The following is an 18,393-nucleotide window of genomic DNA, read 5'->3' as shown; positions in this document are numbered from 1 at the left end:
GAGGACAAGCTTCAGATTGCTGAGGAGGACGGGATTGCTAACCCTCTGGACCAGGAGAGGAGTCCAGCTAGCATGCCCAACCATGAGTCCTCCCCTCACGGGAGCCAGGCTCTATTGCCAAGAGAGGAGGAGGAAGATGAGATAAGAGAGGGTGGAGTGGAACATACCTGGCACAACAACGACATTCTCCCAGCCTCTGTAGATGGTCCAGGTAAGTGTCTAAAACAACTTGGCCCCTTCCTGTGCCATCTACCTAGTGGAGCGTCCACAACCAAATCGTTAAAATATTTCTTTCCAGAGACCTCGCAGAATAGAGATACCAAAGCTGGTGACAGATTATGAAGTGATAGTCGTGTTATCACATTACAGCACTACTGACATCTTAGGAAGGGATTATGTTTCCATCTGGACGCAAGTTGAACATGAACTACATTTTAAACACACAACGTGAAGGATTTGCACCACATGTACAATGTGCCAATTATACAACACCATCAAGAGCTATCCTCTCAGGATGGAAAGTGGAAGCAAACATAAAAGCTCACAACTAATATGTATTTGGAAGTTTTGTGTAGTGATACAAACCAAATAACTGTCAGTTTAACAGTAGTTTCAGTGTCTGTCTGACACCTCCTATTGTAATTCAACCATCTAATCATTCCCTTTTGTTAAGTGTGAATGTGATTTCACACTTCTACCTGGTCAGGTAGCTTTCTTTCTTATTATTTAACAGCTAAGTACTTGATAATGATTCTTGCTGTTTGATGGGAATCTCTGGGGAAGTAGAAATGGTCCAAGGCCAACTCTAATAAAAATAAGGTGAATTATATTCAAACTAAAACTTCAGATGCCACTGTGAAAATGGAAATGTCATGGTCTAAAATTCACTTAGGATGAAGCATCGCCAAGGTATGAAATGATTAACAAACTAAAGGAGAATTAATCATATCCCCCTAAACTCCCTCGGCTCATGTCTATTTGGTAAGGTGGCCTGTACAATTGTTTTTAATGACCCTTCTAATTCAAACCTTCATGTCTCCTTAATCTCTGTTCCAAGACCCAGTGAGCGCTGTCATGATTTACTCCACCTTATGTTTTTTTTCTCACGATATATATAACAATAGCATTTTTATAAATAGGTGAAATGAGTGGGAAGGAAATAAGTAAGCACAAGAGTCTACCTGTATGCTATTGTGATGTCGCAGACTATAAAACATCGAACATAGGCAGAGTAATTGTTTGGTGTACTGGAAGGAGGATAATAAAAGTACTTCCACTACTAAAGAAAATTAAATGTGAAAAAAAAAAGACCGATGGCAGTTTGAGTGTAGTGTATTTGTTTTTCGTTTTCCTAACATACCGTGCCAAGTTTTGTACTCTTTCTGTTTCCAATTTTGCTTTCGGTGAAGGTTTCTTGAATCTCAGCAATCCCACACATAAACATTTATCGTTATATCCATTAAGACTTAAGGTTTGAGATTTTCAACTATGAGGGAGAACTCAGCCAAAGATGCTTGAAAGATAAATACGTTTAATTAGGGGCAGAGGATGATCATTAAAGGAAGTCTGACTGCTGCAGAAGTCATTAACAATCTTAAATGAAATTTTTATTTTTATGATAGCCATTTACATGTATAATAAGAGCCAATGATTCTTGGGAGCAGTGTGACAGAAACAGAGTGTGGCGAGAACTCATGTAAGACATACTATTTAAATGAGCTGGTGTTAGCTATTCATATTTGTTAATGAACTAGATATGCAGGGCTATAAGAATGAATGTTCTGATGCTTTAAATTTTAATATCTAGAAATCAAGGGTAAGGATCAATTACTAGAATTTCCACCCTTAAAGGAATAATTATTAATGATATAACAAATGTACAGCTCCAAACTTCTGAAAAAAAAAAAAGTTTAATTTAAAAGAATTAAGATCAGTAATTGAAAAACAGCCAAAACAGCCGTGTCAAGCTGTAGTAGTCTGTGATCATGGCAGTTTTTTGTGTTGGTCATGGATCATAATTCCAAATGTTTTAATATACAATAATCCATATGAATGCATTACAGACCCTGTTATCACCTGTAGTTAATGGTGCCTGTGATACAAATGAACAGGCTGTTCTTTGCTCTTACCTTTATGGTAAATAAACTAGCATTCTGGAGTCACAATAATTAAATAAAATGTAAATCCCTAATCTCATTTGGCTATTTGGACCAAGAAAGTTACCCAGCTATTACCTGTCTGGTTCTAATGATTAGTAATGATTTATTGTTCTTTTTTTTTTATTGTTCCAAAAGTGCTCTGATGTGGTGCCTTGATGTCTAATGAAAAGAAATTGGTCTTAAAAAGCTACTCATTGTTTATCCTGACTCTTAGATAACACATTTTTCTTCTGATAAAATATTTTTCTTATTTATTGTTCAAAACATACAATATAGACAATAATTCTAATTCTGGTGCTGTTTTATTTAGTAGTGTTTTATCCCTGGTGCCTGGCTGTCTACCATCATACCTCAGCACATAGCTTTACTCTGAGATAAGCCCCCTCTCTTTTGCTCTCTCTCCCATGCTTTCTGTAGTTTGTCTGCAGGATGCAGGTTTTCCACTGAAGAGCGCAGTGGAGTTCTTACTGTGCCTTTCCGGTTCCAGCACAATCAAAGTTTTGTGTTTAGAATTGTCCTTGACATTCTTTCGTCCCACAATGGGGTGGACACAGTGTGCTGGAAACCATGACATCATTATCATTGACACAGACTTAAATAAATCACCTGCATCTTGGCCTCTTTCTGCTTATTCAAGGATTCTTCATCTTGAGGAAGAAAGTGCTCTTTATTTTTATAAACCTTCATCCCAAGGGTGACTGGAAAATGCAAACTTTTACAAGTGTTTTAAAAACAAATATACTATGTGGTTTTAGACACAGTATGCTGAGTCAGAGGTGTCTTGGGAAAAAACGTTTAAGGTTAGGCGTGAGGCAGAAAGACAGCCAGGATTGCCTTTAGTTCAGGGGGGATACTCCTAACCCACGTTATGATGTCCTTCCGAATATGGATTCATGTGAAACTTAATTAAATAGGCACATGCGTAGTATTTCAAATACATACCTGAGCTTGATGTTCAAAAAAGAAAAAGCTTGATGCTCAGTAAATTGAAGCAAAGTACATTCTGGGTGAAAGTGACACCATCTCAGTTGCACAATCTTTGGTAAAAGAGGGTTATAGCTAAAGCATTACTACAGAATGCAGGACACACTAAGTGCCAACTACACATGTGAATACGCAGCATTTAATAATTTGGGAAGCAACTACCTCCTGTAACTTCTCTTTACGTTTTCATAAGAAAATGACAATGAGGAAGGAAGTGCAGCAGAAATCTTGAACATTACCACTATTATGCAAAAAAAAAAAAAAAAAATGCTGTTAACTGTTTTCCCCTCAGTGACTTGATCTCTCAGATGGAAAACTTATGATTCTTCTGACTCTTGGCTACCAGAAATCACATGAGAGGAGTGAGGAAGAAAGACACAAAAGTTATATTTATATCTAGTACTGAACTTCTCAGAAATACCTTAATTTAATTCCTTGCAGAGACTAATGAAAATATCAGATGAGGAAGCCTTTTAACCAATCAGTTATTATAATTGACAATACAATATTGCTGTATATTGAACTCCTAAATGTTTTATGCAAAATGTCCCTGTGAAAATATTCCTTAAATAAGGGAGAAGTCCAGGGCCAAGAATGAATTTAAAGTGGTCGTAGAATTTAAACAAATATCATTCAAATTATCTGACTAGTATTATGCCCAGTGGCATTAGATTAGCATCTATTTATATCTGTGTACTTTACCTTAAGAGGCTCATAATTTTTCAGTTCTGATGCCATAAACAGATATGCTGCAGGATACTACTTGAAAAACATATATTTTAATTTTGTTGTAACATTTGCTAGAATCTGTTTTTCTACCAAATAATTATGACTAGAATGTGATAAGCAAAAATGGTCAGGATAAATTTGGGAATTCACAGAGTCCTATTTATAAAGTTTCTCTTGTTTTAAACAAAATGATTATCACAGAGAGATATTCATCCTGGATCATGTTTGGTACTCATTAGTATTGTTATTGTAAAAATAAAAAATTTAAAAGTCCATGTTTAATTTACTTTCTTGAAGGATTTTTAACTGTCAGCTGTCCTTCTCTGACTTAACATATTCTACAATTTGGTAGGCAGAAAATTTGAGAGTTCTCCTGCTTTCCAGACTCTTCCCATTTTAAAAGATTACAATTTTAGAAGATGACCTTTTATCATTTATAGATCTTCAACTTCAGTGTTACATATTTTCATCTTCATCAGAACATTGAGCTGTTCTTATAACTGTGTTTTTCCTCAGAAAATGACTATGACTCCCTACTGGGGAATTAACGGTAAGGAAGAAAGATATTTATGGAGTGGTAGGGAAAGGAATAAGGAAAATATGTTTTAGAAGTTTATATAAAACAGTGAAACAGGTGTTTTCAGTATCTCTGGGATGCTTGTTTTATAAAGTGGGCATTTCAAGTTTTGGTATATAGAATTAGGTTCTTTAAAATTTCACTTGCATAGATTAGCACCATCATAGCTACTCCAAGGAGGGAAAAAAAGCGTGAAAATAAAATAGGAAATTCTGACTTCTCTCTGATAATCCAGTGTTACCAGAGGCATAGCAGCCAGCGTGCCTCTTCGTCAGTACAAATACTTAGTTGCTTTTGACTCTTATTAAAAAAATAATATCTTTCCCCCTGTTTGTCACTAGAACTGCCACTAGAAGAAAAGCCTTTCGTTTGCCCCAAATAAGCACCTCTGTTTTTCACAGCTTGCAGTAATGCTTAAAGTAAATAAGTTCTTGTGCAGCTAGCACTATTGGATTCATTCAGTTGCCTGAACAAAGCTATTGTTTAGAGGTTTACAACAAGCCTTTTCTCTGTTTCCTTTAAAAGAATCTTCCTTGTTCCTGTGGTAGGCATGCTTAGTATAGTAAGCCTTTCTACAATTTTCAAATGCTAAAGATAATCTTCCCCCACAGAAGAAATGAAGGAAGACTATGACACTATGGGGCCGGAAGCCACGATCCAGACCACAGTTAACAATGGTACAGGTAAGTAAGTTTACCACGCCAAGGTCATGTTTGTCCTGCGTCATGTGGATTTAGTGAGTCAGGGACAGAAACACTGACCCATCCATTTGTATGTCTGTGATTTAACAATTAAGTCAGACTTTACAAGTCTCTTGTTTTGTTTCAAATCAGAATTCTCTGTTTTGGTATTTTATTCAGCAAATATATCTTTTATTCTTAAACCCTAATTTGCCTGTGAAAGTTAAGAAAACTGAGCTGGATTTTTAAAAAAATCTTTTCAAAACCTGAGTTGGGCAAATTTCTGGAAGTAATTTTTATTTTAAAAGACTGCATAAATATAATTTGAAAATTGTAATATAATATGGCTCTTCCAGTCACCCCTTGGTATTAGTCATTGAGATTCAAATGATATGGTGTGCTTTAGATTGTAAAATGTTTCTTCAGAAAGACAAACCAAAATTCTGTGAACATTCCTCATAAAAACTGATCATCTGAGTTCCTTTTTATCCTATCTTCATTTTATTTCTCAGTACCTTCTAGTTCCTCTAAATAATATTTTCCAGGCAAAAGTTTCATAAAGAATAGACAATTTCACTTCTTTTTAATGAAGCTAAAAAATTTCAGTAGGAAGGTAGTAAGTGGTGCTTTGTTTTATTCTGCTACTGCTGTAGAATGGAGTTTCAGGACAATTGTGACCTTCCATGTTCTTTCCCCAAAACTGAACAGCATCTCCTCTCACACCCTCTCACGTCACTAGTGCAAATTTACACTGACTCACTATGTTTATCTCTCTTTTCCTGGATAAGGCTAAGTATTTTTGGTGTTTCAAACAATCCTTCATACCACCATCAAAAATATTACCATAGTGCCCAGTATAAGGTTAACTTCTAAAGCAAAAGCCAAAAAAAAAAATCACATAACTATTTCCACTCAACTCACCAATGAAAACAAGTCACAGTTTTATAAAGTTTTAGAAATGTAAATAATTAAGATGATATTCATATCTCCCTTATGTCGAAACACATCACAATAGACTGTTCATGCTGTGTTTCTATTTAGAATGCTCTTGTTAATAACTTACCACGCACTAATTTACATTCTTGGATATAAAATAAGAGAAATAATAAAAAACTATTGTAAATTTTCTTTCATTTGAATAATGTCAATTTAAGGTACAAAAATGAAACTGTACAATATGGGATTATGGGTATAGAATTAGGAACCTATAATCCTGATTTTTAGCTACAGCTCTGGCAATAACTAGATTGCAACCTTGGACAAGTCAATTGCCCTTCTTGGCACTCAGTTTCCACATCTGAAAAATGAATAGATTGCACTAGTTGCTTGTTAAGAATATTTCTAGTTTTAATATTCTATGTTGTAGGGGTACCATCACTGTGTAAAATAGAAACAAGATAAAATAACTTCTTATAAAAACACAATAATAAAGAGATGCCACAAATTAGATACTTTCTGTAATGTCCCAACTCATAGGATCAAAAATGGCTTCATGTTCCTCTTAAAGACAATTGTTAAATTTCAACCTCAAGCATAAATAAACTCTAATTTCATTAACTTTATAGGCATTTAAACTGTCACTATTCCACAAAGTGACAATTTACTAGCTGTTTTATACACTTAAGGTCTAAAGTGGGGTTAATAAAAATGGTTCCTATTCAGAAGATTTAAAAATCAATTTCGAATGTTACTTCACATAGCCTTAAGATTCACCTTTTCCCATACTATTTACTATTCCTTATAGTTCATATGTATTCAGTCAATAAATAGATCAATAAGTATTCATTGAGTGTCTTCTGTCTATTCACTTTTGTGTGCACATGTTCTGGAAGATGGGCCAGGAAATCTTAGACATGGCTATTATTAAATTTGGATGATGAGACCAACACACAAGAAAAAATAATAAACAATAAGTGAAAATATGTGATAAATATGCAACAAATAGTAGGAACTATAATTATTTCAAATTACAGAAATATGAGAGATCCTATGGGGTGAATATTCAGAAAAGGCTTCATGAAGGAGGTGAAATTTGAACTAAGTTCCTTTTCAGTAGTCATGAAGGAGTGAGGAAGGTCCTTCTAGCAGAACAGGAGTGTGTAAGCCAAGGAAAGAAATTGTAATAACTATTCAGAGGACAGCAAGTAAAAGGATTTGGCTGAATCAGGGGGTCCTAGGAGGCAATTCATGGGAAATGAAGCTGGACATGTAAGTTAAATGTAAATGGAGAATGTAAAGTAACAAACTAAAGAGTTTGGGGCATGTTATACTACTGTGATTTCTGTGAAGAAAAACTAGACTTTGAGAGACCAACTGGAAGTCATTGTAGTTATTCAGGTGTGACGTGACAAAAAGCCTGTGCTCGGGTGGTGACAGTGGTGAAATTAGTAACATGACTTCTTAACAACCATTTGATTCTCTGGGTGATGGAATCAAAATGGCTTCAGGATTACACATCTGCGTGTTTAGAACATGGCAAATACTTGCTATTTCTAGATTAAACAGAAAAAGGATCCAATTTTGAGAAGAACTTGAGCTTGTCTTTAGACAAGTATTTTCATATAAAAGTTATATAAATGTGTGTGTGTATATATATATATATATATATATATATACATATATATGTATATGAATGTTCATTGGAAATGAGGAATTGAAACCCAGGAAGTCAGGGCTAGAGATAAAGATTTGAGAGTCATGAAAATATATTCAGATGGTATTTAACATCATGGGACTAAGACATTTACAATAAATATACTGAAACATGTAGAAAGCTGAGGCCAGGGCTTCTGGTGAGTAAGAAGAAAAATCAAATTCATTAAAAGAAAAAGATTAAGAGACAGAAAAAAATTACATATCCAGGAGACAAAGAAAGTTTCAAAAGTAGACAATGGTCAATTGAATCAAAAGATTCAAATAACTACGACTGCAAGAATGCTGAGCAAATACATTGGACTTGGTAATTAGGAATTTACTGGTGACCCTCAGCTTAGAACTCTGGCCTTTTAGAGAATAACACATATTTCTTCCCAACCATAAGTTTACTGCTTCTTATCCGTAGCATCTTTTTGGATGCTAAAAACATGTGGAATTGAAATAAGACATCTTTAATGGTTGAAGTTGCTTATTAATGGAGTATCTCTTTCTCCCCACATAGGTCCTACTGATCAAGGTCAAGCTATTGGCTGACCTTCCTCTCCAGCCATCCCAACCTATAGTGATATCCTCCTCCAATGAACTCTTATAGAACAAATCAGCTGACCTTGCTGTAGTTGCTATAGTGTGTTGTAACAATGTATTGTCTTTTCCAAATTAGATTGCAAACTCTGAGAACACAGATTGGTTTTAGGCTACCACATTGTCTATGAGAGTGCCTTAAAAGTAATAGGGTCTCAACAAATATGTTTTTATTAGTGAATGAATGTGGAATTCTTTAATATCAGATACATTTTTCTTTTTTAATCAAAGCAGAGCAAACACATTGGAAGAGGTAAATTTTAAACAGGTTAAGCATATTTTCTGATAAAAAGTGTTGTTATTAACTGGAATAAGTTGTCAGGGGAAGACAGAGAAAATGTCTCTATTATTTCTGAATATTCAACACACAAATTTCATTCCTAACTGAAAGTAAGGAAAAGACCTCTAAATTTCCTACTCAAGTCTCCAAATCTGTTACATAGTAGAATTTAACCAAGTTCATATCAATGAATAGAGTAGTCTTTTAGAATCTAAAAGTATCTCCTTCCTAGTATATTCTGCTGAGTTAAAATCTGTAGAAACCACTCATTCTTTCTTAGCCTGACAGCATCATACACACCTTCCTAAAGGCCATCTCTACCAGGAAGCCATCTGACAGTCTCCCACTCAAGATTAACCACTCGTTCTTTTGAGGGTCATTCTCTCTCATATTATAATTAGTCACCTGCAGGTATGTTTCTCTCCACTAGATTGTAAACTACTTGAGGGCAGGAATGATATGGGATTTTGGTCACTTTCTCACCACAGACCCTAGAATGGTCCTGAGTCAGAAAGAGTTTTTGAAGAAATGAGAGACAAACAGCACTTGAACTTTCCTTTCACATTTCTGGGGTGACATACTTTTGACAGCGGACCTGATATAATCAGTCAGACATTTTCGTCTCCCATTATTCCAATCCCCCAAATGAGAAAGACTCCGTTACATTTGACTGGTCTCTAGCCTTCATGTCCTCCTCTATTTAGTCTGTCCACATTCTTCCTATAACCCTTTTCTCATGGTCCAAATTCCCTTCTTAGAATCTTTAACTGTCCCTCAGTACCTATAAGACAAAATCCACATTCTTCAGACAGGTATTGAGTGCCGTCCATTTCATACCAACAGTGTTGCATTCTTGTCAGACCAAATCCCTTGGTAATATCAAAAAAGAATCACATTTATACCAACCTCTGAATCTCTGCCCATGCTATCCCTTGAGACCCTAATCTCTCACTCCCTTTCCTCCAGTTATCCAAATTCTACCCACCTTTCTGTTCTTCAAGGCTAGCTCACCTCCCATTTCCTTAATGTGGTCATCCTTGAACACCCCCCAGCCACACATATCTCTTCCTTGTCTGAAATCCCACAGCCCTCAGGTGCATAACACTAATTTTAGCATGTTGAATTGTTCCTCTTTATGTTGTTTGCACATATTTCACCTAGTTAATTTCATGGAGACAGTTTCTTGATCTATGAAATGGGGGTAAATTAGTATGACCTTAGTATGTGCCCCCAAAATATTTGCTTTAATGAAAGGGCTAGTCCCTGTTTGCCTCAAGGTGCCCAGTACAGCAGTGAACAGACATGGTATGCATTATGACTGGTAAAATGAATGAATGAATAAGCGAATGAATGAATGAACGAATATTAGGTGGAGAAGAAATGGAGTCTGAGAAAGGAAATCCCAATAGGTGAAAACGTTCCCTGTGAAGGGGATTAGGTCCAGTATCTTCAGAGAGTGGAACCAGGATTTAAGTCTCTGAAATCTACTTGTTAAAGGCAAAGAAAAACAGACTATCATTACTTTTTTACAGCAAAATTAGATTAGCGGCATAGCAAAATTGATCTACAGCATATAAAGCATTGAAAACCCTGATTTATAGTAATAACTTTCTACATTGCATTTAATGTTTCTACATTGGTTTTATAATGTTTTTAAAAATTTTTAATGTATGCTTTAACACGTAAAGAACACCTTTTCACAAAGAATTTTACATCTTCCAGATATTAATCTGGTTCAAAATCAGAATGAAATTATTATGTAGAATTTTTAAGAGTTGTGTTTTAAAAGGTATTTTCTAAGAAGATTAGAGAAATGGAAAAACTTGGGAGCATTATAAACATGAGTTTGCCTACATGCTAGTAGTAACAAGGATCTATCTTAGGTGCACGGTGATCATTAGCATTAATGTGTTTCCACGTGCATATCAAGACCTAAATAAGCCCCTGATGTTTTCCTCTTTGACTGTGTGAGAGTTACCTTTACTCAAACAATCTAGCACTCTTGTTTTAAAGGGCTATTAATAACCACCTGCATCTTTGCTTCCTTTGCTGGGAAGAGGAAAACACCTTACATCTAGGAACTGGATAAGGCCAGTTGAGGTCTCAGTTCTTAACCTTATATAACACAAGAAAATTATTGTCCAAGAACTAACTGTGCTGACTGTAACTAATAGTCGTTAAACATGCTTCCAACATTTTAGGAATGATATATAAACACTTTCACAGATAAAGAGGCAAAAGTTGTTTTGGGATGCTCTAGATTCTAGAGTCAGATAAACTACATTTGAATTTTGTCTCTACCAGTTACTAGTTACATGAACTTGAGTATAGAATAAGCCTTCACTCTACATCGGTAAAGTGGAAATAATGATTCCCTGTTTACAGAGTCTGACTGTAGTGATTAAATGGTATATCATTTTTAAAGGACCAAGTACAATGCCTAACATATACTAGATTCTCACCCTCTCTTGGTTATTTTTCTGGTTTGTTTGCATCTGCAAGTAAGCTTACCCATTTCTATTCATTAAGAAATAAATGCATTCTGAACTATTTCCTCCCTTTGTACTGGCTCCTCATTAACTTCTCTAGAATACCAAAATACAATATTTAACACATTTGTAATAGAAGGACTAACCAGTTGACTCTGAGAAACTTGGCCAATTAAATTCCTTTGACATCTTGGAAAACTACCCAGACAAGTTGTAGGACACATTTCTTTTCACTGCTCTGAGGTTGCATTTGAAGTTAAAATAGAAAGATTAAGAAGGAATAGCTTAGTTTTCTATCTCTCTTCATCTTTATCTAGCACCTTTTTTTTAAATGTAGAAGAGGATTTAGTAGTATTTATAATGTGTGTGTGTATAAGGATGTTGAAAGCTCTCAAAGACTTTTCCTTCACTTGATCACTGACTAGCATCAAAAATCATATCTTTTTTTCCTTCTGTCCTGTATAACAATCAAATAAACAAATAATATTTGTCACTTGTTAACAACCACTAAAATATTTCCATTTGTTCTTTTCATAGTATTTGTTGTGTGCTGAATTGGAACTGAGGTTCAAGAAACAAAGGAAATAGAAGATATAGTCCTATCCTTAAGGAATTCAAAGTCTTATGATGCCATTAGGAAAGACAAAAATCACAGTGACATGAAGGCATAAGTTACAATTATAGCTTCATTAGCTATTCAGATCCATAGTCAATTTGGGAGACCCTACTAAGTACAAGGCATTTTTTTAGGCATCATGAAAGATACAGTGAACACTCACTGTCATTAATGACTTACATTCAATTGGGTAAAACAAACAATGGAAGATGAATAAGAAATGCGTGTATAATGTTTAGCACAATCTTAGGCATAATACATGTTCAATTGTTGCTAGCTATTATTATTATTATCAGTAATGATTATAATAATACATGGATTAAGATGTTTTATTTGAAATACAGAAAGCTATGTAGGTTCAAGTGAGAAGTTTTCAGTATTGCAGAGGGTTTCTGACAGAGAGTAGTGTCAAACATTAGAGACATGAAATTAGGGAGGTGACTTAAGAGACTGCACGTTTCAGAGAAGGTTATCTCCAGGACAAAGGCTTGTTGAACATGCCTCTGTGCAAAAAGAGAGACAGCGAAAATGGCCGAAAATGTAAAAGGAGATGAGGCGAAAGATGGAGTAGGTTATCAGAAGAGTTGTGAGGGAATAGCTTTGGATGGTAGCCTTGGCTGTGGGCAGAGACACATCTTTTTTAGCAATAAGATCAAAAGAAGAAGGGAGAATTGTAGAGAAATTTCTTTTGAATTTTAGGTAGTTGATGGAATTCACATCATTTAAGTTGCACTCTTTGAAGTAAGTAGGAAAAGATATCATCAATTGACAGTATGTGAGTGGGAATAGGGTTGGAATCTTCAGGAATGGAAATTTAGAGTAATTGTGGTGGACAATGTATGGAGATTCAATTATCATCATGAAAGAATATCCTATTTTGATAACATAGACAGAAACAAGGCTATACAATTATTTACGTTTCTTTAAACATTTTTTATATTCTAGGAACAGAGAAATTGGGCTGGATTTTAGTTTGGCAAGGCCAGAATGACACAAGAACAAGGGGCGGGGATGGAGGTGATTTCCAGCTTCAAGGTGAACTGAGGCAAGCAAAATCAGAATGGGTAAAATGGCCTGAGGGACTTGTCAGGGCCTGATTTTCACAATGAATTACCTGTTTCAGGGGATGAGGAACTGAATGATGGTGTGGGGCGATAGGTTGAAATCAGAGAGTGAAAGTTCCAAGTTTCTCTCAGAGAGATGGCATTGCCCCAGGGTTAGCCATACCAAGGGGTGGCTGGCCATCCCTGTTGTTGGACTAGAGAAAATTAGAGCACCACGCAGCCAGGATTCTGCACGGACTATCTTTTGAGTAATGAAATTTCCCAGAATGACAATAATGACAGCCTGGGGTAAACATATTCGTGGGATAAGTGTCATTTTACTTGAGCTGTATAGGTTGTGTCCTAAGACATGATGGTGAAAATGGATGACATAGACTTCAAAAAATTACAGATTGGAGGCTTTTTGAGGGTCAAGGTTAAGTTTGCTCTTCCCCATGTTTCCCCTCGGTTGGTGCAGTGTTTATACAGCCTCGATGGTTGATAAACAGGTTGCTTGTTGAAACAAAGCATAAACAAAGAAATGATGAACAAATTAATAAAATAGGCACTCTGGTTTGAAATGGGGGTATGAGTGAAGGAGTTTGTTGACCCAGCTGTGTGTCGCTCTGCGTGTTAAGACAGATGAAGGTGGGAATGGCTCTGCTGGAAGGGTCTGTGAGGGGTGGAGTATTAGCAAGAGATGACACGGTTTCATTTAATCTGAAGAAGTGGAACTCATGTAGGAGGACATCATTAAGCATGTGGGGGGATAAACAAGTAATATGTGAAATGGGAAAGCAAAATGAACCGTGAATAAAGTGTTTCTTGGTCTCTAGTCCTAAATTAAGCTTAAGACATTTTTTTTATTTACTAAAACCATAGTAGTTAATATAAATTCTTCCTTTGCAAGATGTTTCATAAAGTTATTTTTGAATTGAGTGCCTTTTGCAACATGATTAAAATTAGGAAATATCAGAATGAGAAAAATACAATCCCTAAATATTAAATGGAAATTTTAAATAGGCATCGTAAGTGGAACATTTGAAGAACTTCCGTGATGTTTTCCTTTTTACCCCAGTAGACTTAGGTGCAAGGTCACTTAGTCAAAAAATAAAACAAGGGCTTCCCTGGTGGCTCAGTGGTTAAGAATCCGCCTGCCAATGCAGGGAACATGGGTTCGTGCCGCGGTCCAGGAAGATCCCACATGCCGCGGAGCGGGTAGGCCCGTGAACCACAACTACTGAGCCTGCGCGTCTGGAGCCTGTGCTCCGCAACGGGAGAGGCCGCGACAGTGAGAGGCCCGCGTACCGCAAAAAAAAAAAAAAAAAGATAATAACCACAACTACTGAGCCTGCGCGTCTGGAGCCTGTGCTCCGCAACGGGAGAGGCCGCGACAGTGAGAGGCCCGCGCACCGCGTTGAAGAGTGGCCCCCGCTTGCCGCAACTGGAGAAAGCCCTCGCACAGAAACGAAGACCTAACACAGCCAAGAATAAATATAAAATAAATAAATTAATTTAAAAAAAAATAAAACAAGTGCATAGCATTCAGAAGAGCAAGGACGTGAAGAGAAAAATAGAGAAAAAAAGTTTAAAATGTGATATTTTATTTACATTGAAGTTGGCATTTACATTGCCTTTCTCCCTATTAATTTTACGGTGTTATAATGTTGTTCAGAGCTACTTACAATGTCAGAGCAATCATTGCAGCATCTAGGACCTATTCAAATTATATCCAATCAGTTAGGCAAGAAGAAAAACTAAAAAGATGGGGTTGTCTCTCTCTCTCTGTCTTTCTCTCACATGGACTTATTATGATATAGTGTAAAGAGTAACGGGTTAAGAGTCAGGATCATGAATTCCCCATCCAGCCCTACCAGAAATTATTTGTGTAATGTTCTATGAATCATTAGCTTCACTGTACCTTAGTTGTATCGTCTGTTAAGTGAGGACATTAGACTAGAAATTTTGGACTCCACCCACCCTACCCTTTCTTCTAATGAGATTTTACTGGGAAGCGTGAACAAAGGAAACAAAAAGCACGGGCTGTGCGAGTTGCCATGGGAGGGGGAGGTTCTCGGGTCTCCTGCCTCATGATCCTAGACCCAAGGCCAGGGTCCTGGGTGTGCGACCTGCAGTCCCACGGAGGCCTGCACTGGAAGGGCCTTGCCCTTGGTTTGATGCTCTACTGCCACCATTTTGCACTGAGCCTGGCAAATTGTGTAGGCAGTCCTGCTTCTACCTCACACAAGGTTTTAAGATCATCTCTGCATGTGAGCAGTATGGGATCAGGGATTCCCCCCCTGAAGTACCACATGTAAACACCAATTCTGTTCAAGTGTACAGGACCCTTTGGCAGTATCTCGGAAGCATCTGAATCCCAGGTAAAGATCTAGACCTACATTGAAAATCTTGTTTGAGCCAGAAACACCATGATACAAGGTATAACTCCCCCAAATTGGTAACAGGAGTGATAAGGTTAGCAGGCTAGCAGTCAGTTAAGCCTCTTTAAGCATGAATTTTATGTGTCATATCATTAGTATAGAAGAAAGTGGAGAAAAGAGTAAGAACGTTTTTGTACCTTTGTTGTCTTCTTGGTTTATAGCTTCCAATTCCTCTTATTGCTCTTATATGGAGTTTAAGTTAAAATTTTTAATACAGCTAGCTTTCTTCTATGGGTAACAGAAGCCATACAAGTTTTATCATAAGGTATTTCTCAGCAAGAGTTGAGTTGGATGTATAGTGTTAATCAATTGTGCAAGATCAGCTTATCAGATAATTCAGTTAGTACCTAAATACTTAACAAGGAGAGAGTCCTGCTCTTATAAAGCATGTCATTTTCTTCTTGTGTATAATATCAGTCACGTTTTTATATGTTGGAAGAGTTTTGTCCTCCAGTCAGATCTGTCATGCATATTATCATTTTAAATTTCTTTAGTTAATTTCATAAAATAAGTTTCTAAAAACAAAGTATAGAAAGAGATACGTTCTGAGGAGAGAAAGACAGAAGTAGCACTTGGCAGGTTAGACAGGAGGGTCATTTTCAGACTATAATCAGTGTACACCGAGAACAGCCTGTTACTTCCTGGCGAATGAATGCTGCGGTTTTATGAGCTTTGTTTGCAGTTAGGAACAGCTATCTCCACTTCACAGCAAGAGTTCCCACAAGAAATAACTGATATCCCAAGCTTCTTGAGTGTCTCCTTCATTCATTCAGCAAATATTTAATAAGCACTGTTTTCCTTGTGATATTGTCTGTGGTTTCCAGGCACCTCCGAAATATTTTTTCTTAATCTGTGTATATGGGTCCTCCATCAGAAAACTGTGTTGCTTTGAGTTTTTAATTGAAAAGAATACAGATAAAACTCTCTAGGCCTAGCCAGTGAATAAAAGAGCAAATTGATTAGGGCAAAGAATTAATTGAAATGATGCAATTCTGAAACTTCGAAGATTCCCTAGAAAGCATATACTAGCTCATTTTACAGAAGAAGATACTGAGATTAAAAAACATAAGTAGCTGAGTCAAAATGAGTAGTCTAATAATTTTAAACCTGGTCTAATCATTCAATTAGTGAGCATTAGCTGTGTGCCTGACACTGCGCTAGGCACTGGGATACAGAGGTGAATAAGACCCTCTGTGCCTCTATCAGCTCATGGGCATGTAAACGAAAGATTATAATATGATGTGATAAATTCAACAATTGAGATATGCAGATGATATTCTGTAGAAGGAGGGTATGAACTCAGGTTGAAATCATCAGAAAGGCTCCCTGACATGGAAGTAATTCTGTGCTGTTTCCGAAAACCATGTTACTGAATGCCTTATTTAGCCAGGGGAGACAGAGAATTGAATTCCCAGAGTAGTGATTCTCTAACTGGGCATGTATCAGAATCCCCTAAAGGGCTTGTTAAAACACAGATTGCTGATTCCGTCCATTTAGGGTGGACCCCAAGAATCTACATTTTGAACAAGTTCCCAGGTAATACCGATGCTGCTGGCCTGCAGACCACATTTTGAAAACCACTGTCCCAGAGCATCATTAGGTGTCGTATGTCTCTACAGGAAGCATATGAAAGAGCACTGAATTACTGGACAAAAATACCATACTTCATAAACCTCTCTAAAATATAATAAAATAGTCTGAGTCTTTTTGGTAATATACCAATTCCAAAATTTTAGGTTTCACAGGTATATGAAAGATAAACATATTATCTAACGGGAATTTTTGTTTTAAAGGCATGGTCTTTGTACCAATACATAGCAATCAAAACTGTCTAAGGGGGCTTCCCTGGTGGCGCCCCTGGTGGCGCAGTGGTTGAGAGTCCGCCTGCCGATGCAGGGGACGCGGGTTCGTGCCCCGGTCCGGGAAGATCCCACGTGCCGCGGAGCGGCTGGGCCGGTGAGCCATGGCCGCTGAGCCTGCGCGTCCGGAGCCTGTGCTCCGCAACGGGAGAGGCCACAACAGTGAGAGGCCCGCGTACCGCAAAAACAAACAAACAAAAGTGTCTAAGGGTTAGTAGTCTCTAAATCTGATATTCAGAATCCCCTAATAAAAAAAATCTCACTTTAAAATTAGACTCTGTCCCTGACTGGGCTGCTGTTTAGGGAGATATTTGATCCTGCAGAGTACTACAGATTCCCATCCCTTTGGAACTTTTTCTCCTGAAGCTCTTATACATCGGGGACTCTCACTGGCATCTGAATATGTGCTCCCAGGAGAAAGCCATGTCAGAGCAGGCATGGAGAGACTGGCCCAGAAGCTGTACTAATTCCCAGGAAGAGAAGAAAACTTTGTCGCTTTTGACCTGGCTTTACACACACCTCTGTAGCAGTCCGAGGCGCTGCTGGGCTGCCCATGTAGCTGTGTAATGAGAAAAAGATCATCTTCCCTCACGGTTGTTTTTAGATATTTGGTGCCAGTATGTATTTCAAAAGCCTTCTACAGAAAGGCACACGTGCATTTTTAATGATAAAATGCCTATATTACATTAATTAGTCAACTTTAAACAAAGTAGCCATGAGGATTTATATACCTCAACAAATGCTGAATATGGGCTTTCTTTAAACTAAAAAATTTAATACAAATGACTAAATTAAAAATAATTTTCTGTGTTTTCTTACCATCTAAAATGTTGTTGAGAAAGAGACTATCTTTCAAAAAGATGGTGAATACAGTTACCTAGATTTCAGGTCCCTTTGCCTTGACATTTGAAGGGAGTAAAAGCAGATGCTATGATAAATGCATAATTTCGATGTTAGACCAAGGAAGTGTGTGTGTCTCTGTGTGTGACTCTCTGTGTGTCTCTGTGTGTGACTCTCTGTGTATATATGTATTTATATTCCCCTGATATACATGTATTTATATGTCTGTATATTGCAGGATAACAACCATTTTATGTACTTGTCTCTAAATATGAGAATCATAGAAGTAGGAAAGAATTCTCAGTCAATATCTTTGTGTCCTCATCCCCAAGTACACTCTCTGGTACAATTAGGCACTCAATAACAGTTATTAAACAAAGGGATGGATGAATGATTCTCCTCAGTTTTTTACATATACTTACTTCAGCTCTTCTAGACCCTCCAAGATATTTTCTTTTC

The 18,393-nt window shown here is 36.9% G+C and overlaps 1 protein-coding gene across 4 annotated transcripts in view; it reads left to right on the top strand.

Annotated features, from left to right (window-relative positions):
- ZEB2 (zinc finger E-box binding homeobox 2) overlaps positions 1 to 18,393 on the top strand; it is a 126,947-nt gene that overhangs the window by 87,760 nt on the left and 20,794 nt on the right. For 3 of the 4 annotated variants that reach the window (XR_003676485.2, XM_028477621.2, XM_024122243.2), the window contains exons 3-4: positions 1 to 211; positions 5,061 to 5,132. The exon at positions 1 to 211 is cut by the window's left edge and continues 47 nt beyond it. Coding sequence is in view for 3 of the 4 variants with exons in the window: in XM_028477621.2 (XP_028333422.1) it covers positions 1 to 211; positions 5,061 to 5,132 (283 nt within the window). In the remaining variant the exon portion in view is untranslated. The remainder of the gene's footprint in view (positions 212 to 5,060; positions 5,133 to 18,393) is intronic. The other variant, XM_024122244.3, reaches the window with a different exon arrangement.

This window comes from Physeter macrocephalus, chromosome 2 (genome assembly GCF_002837175.3).
Source record: "Physeter macrocephalus isolate SW-GA chromosome 2, ASM283717v5, whole genome shotgun sequence".
Taxonomy (NCBI): domain Eukaryota; kingdom Metazoa; phylum Chordata; class Mammalia; order Artiodactyla; family Physeteridae; genus Physeter; species Physeter macrocephalus.
Note: the sequence above shows the minus strand (reverse complement) of the source record. Positions and strands in the feature narration are given on the sequence as shown.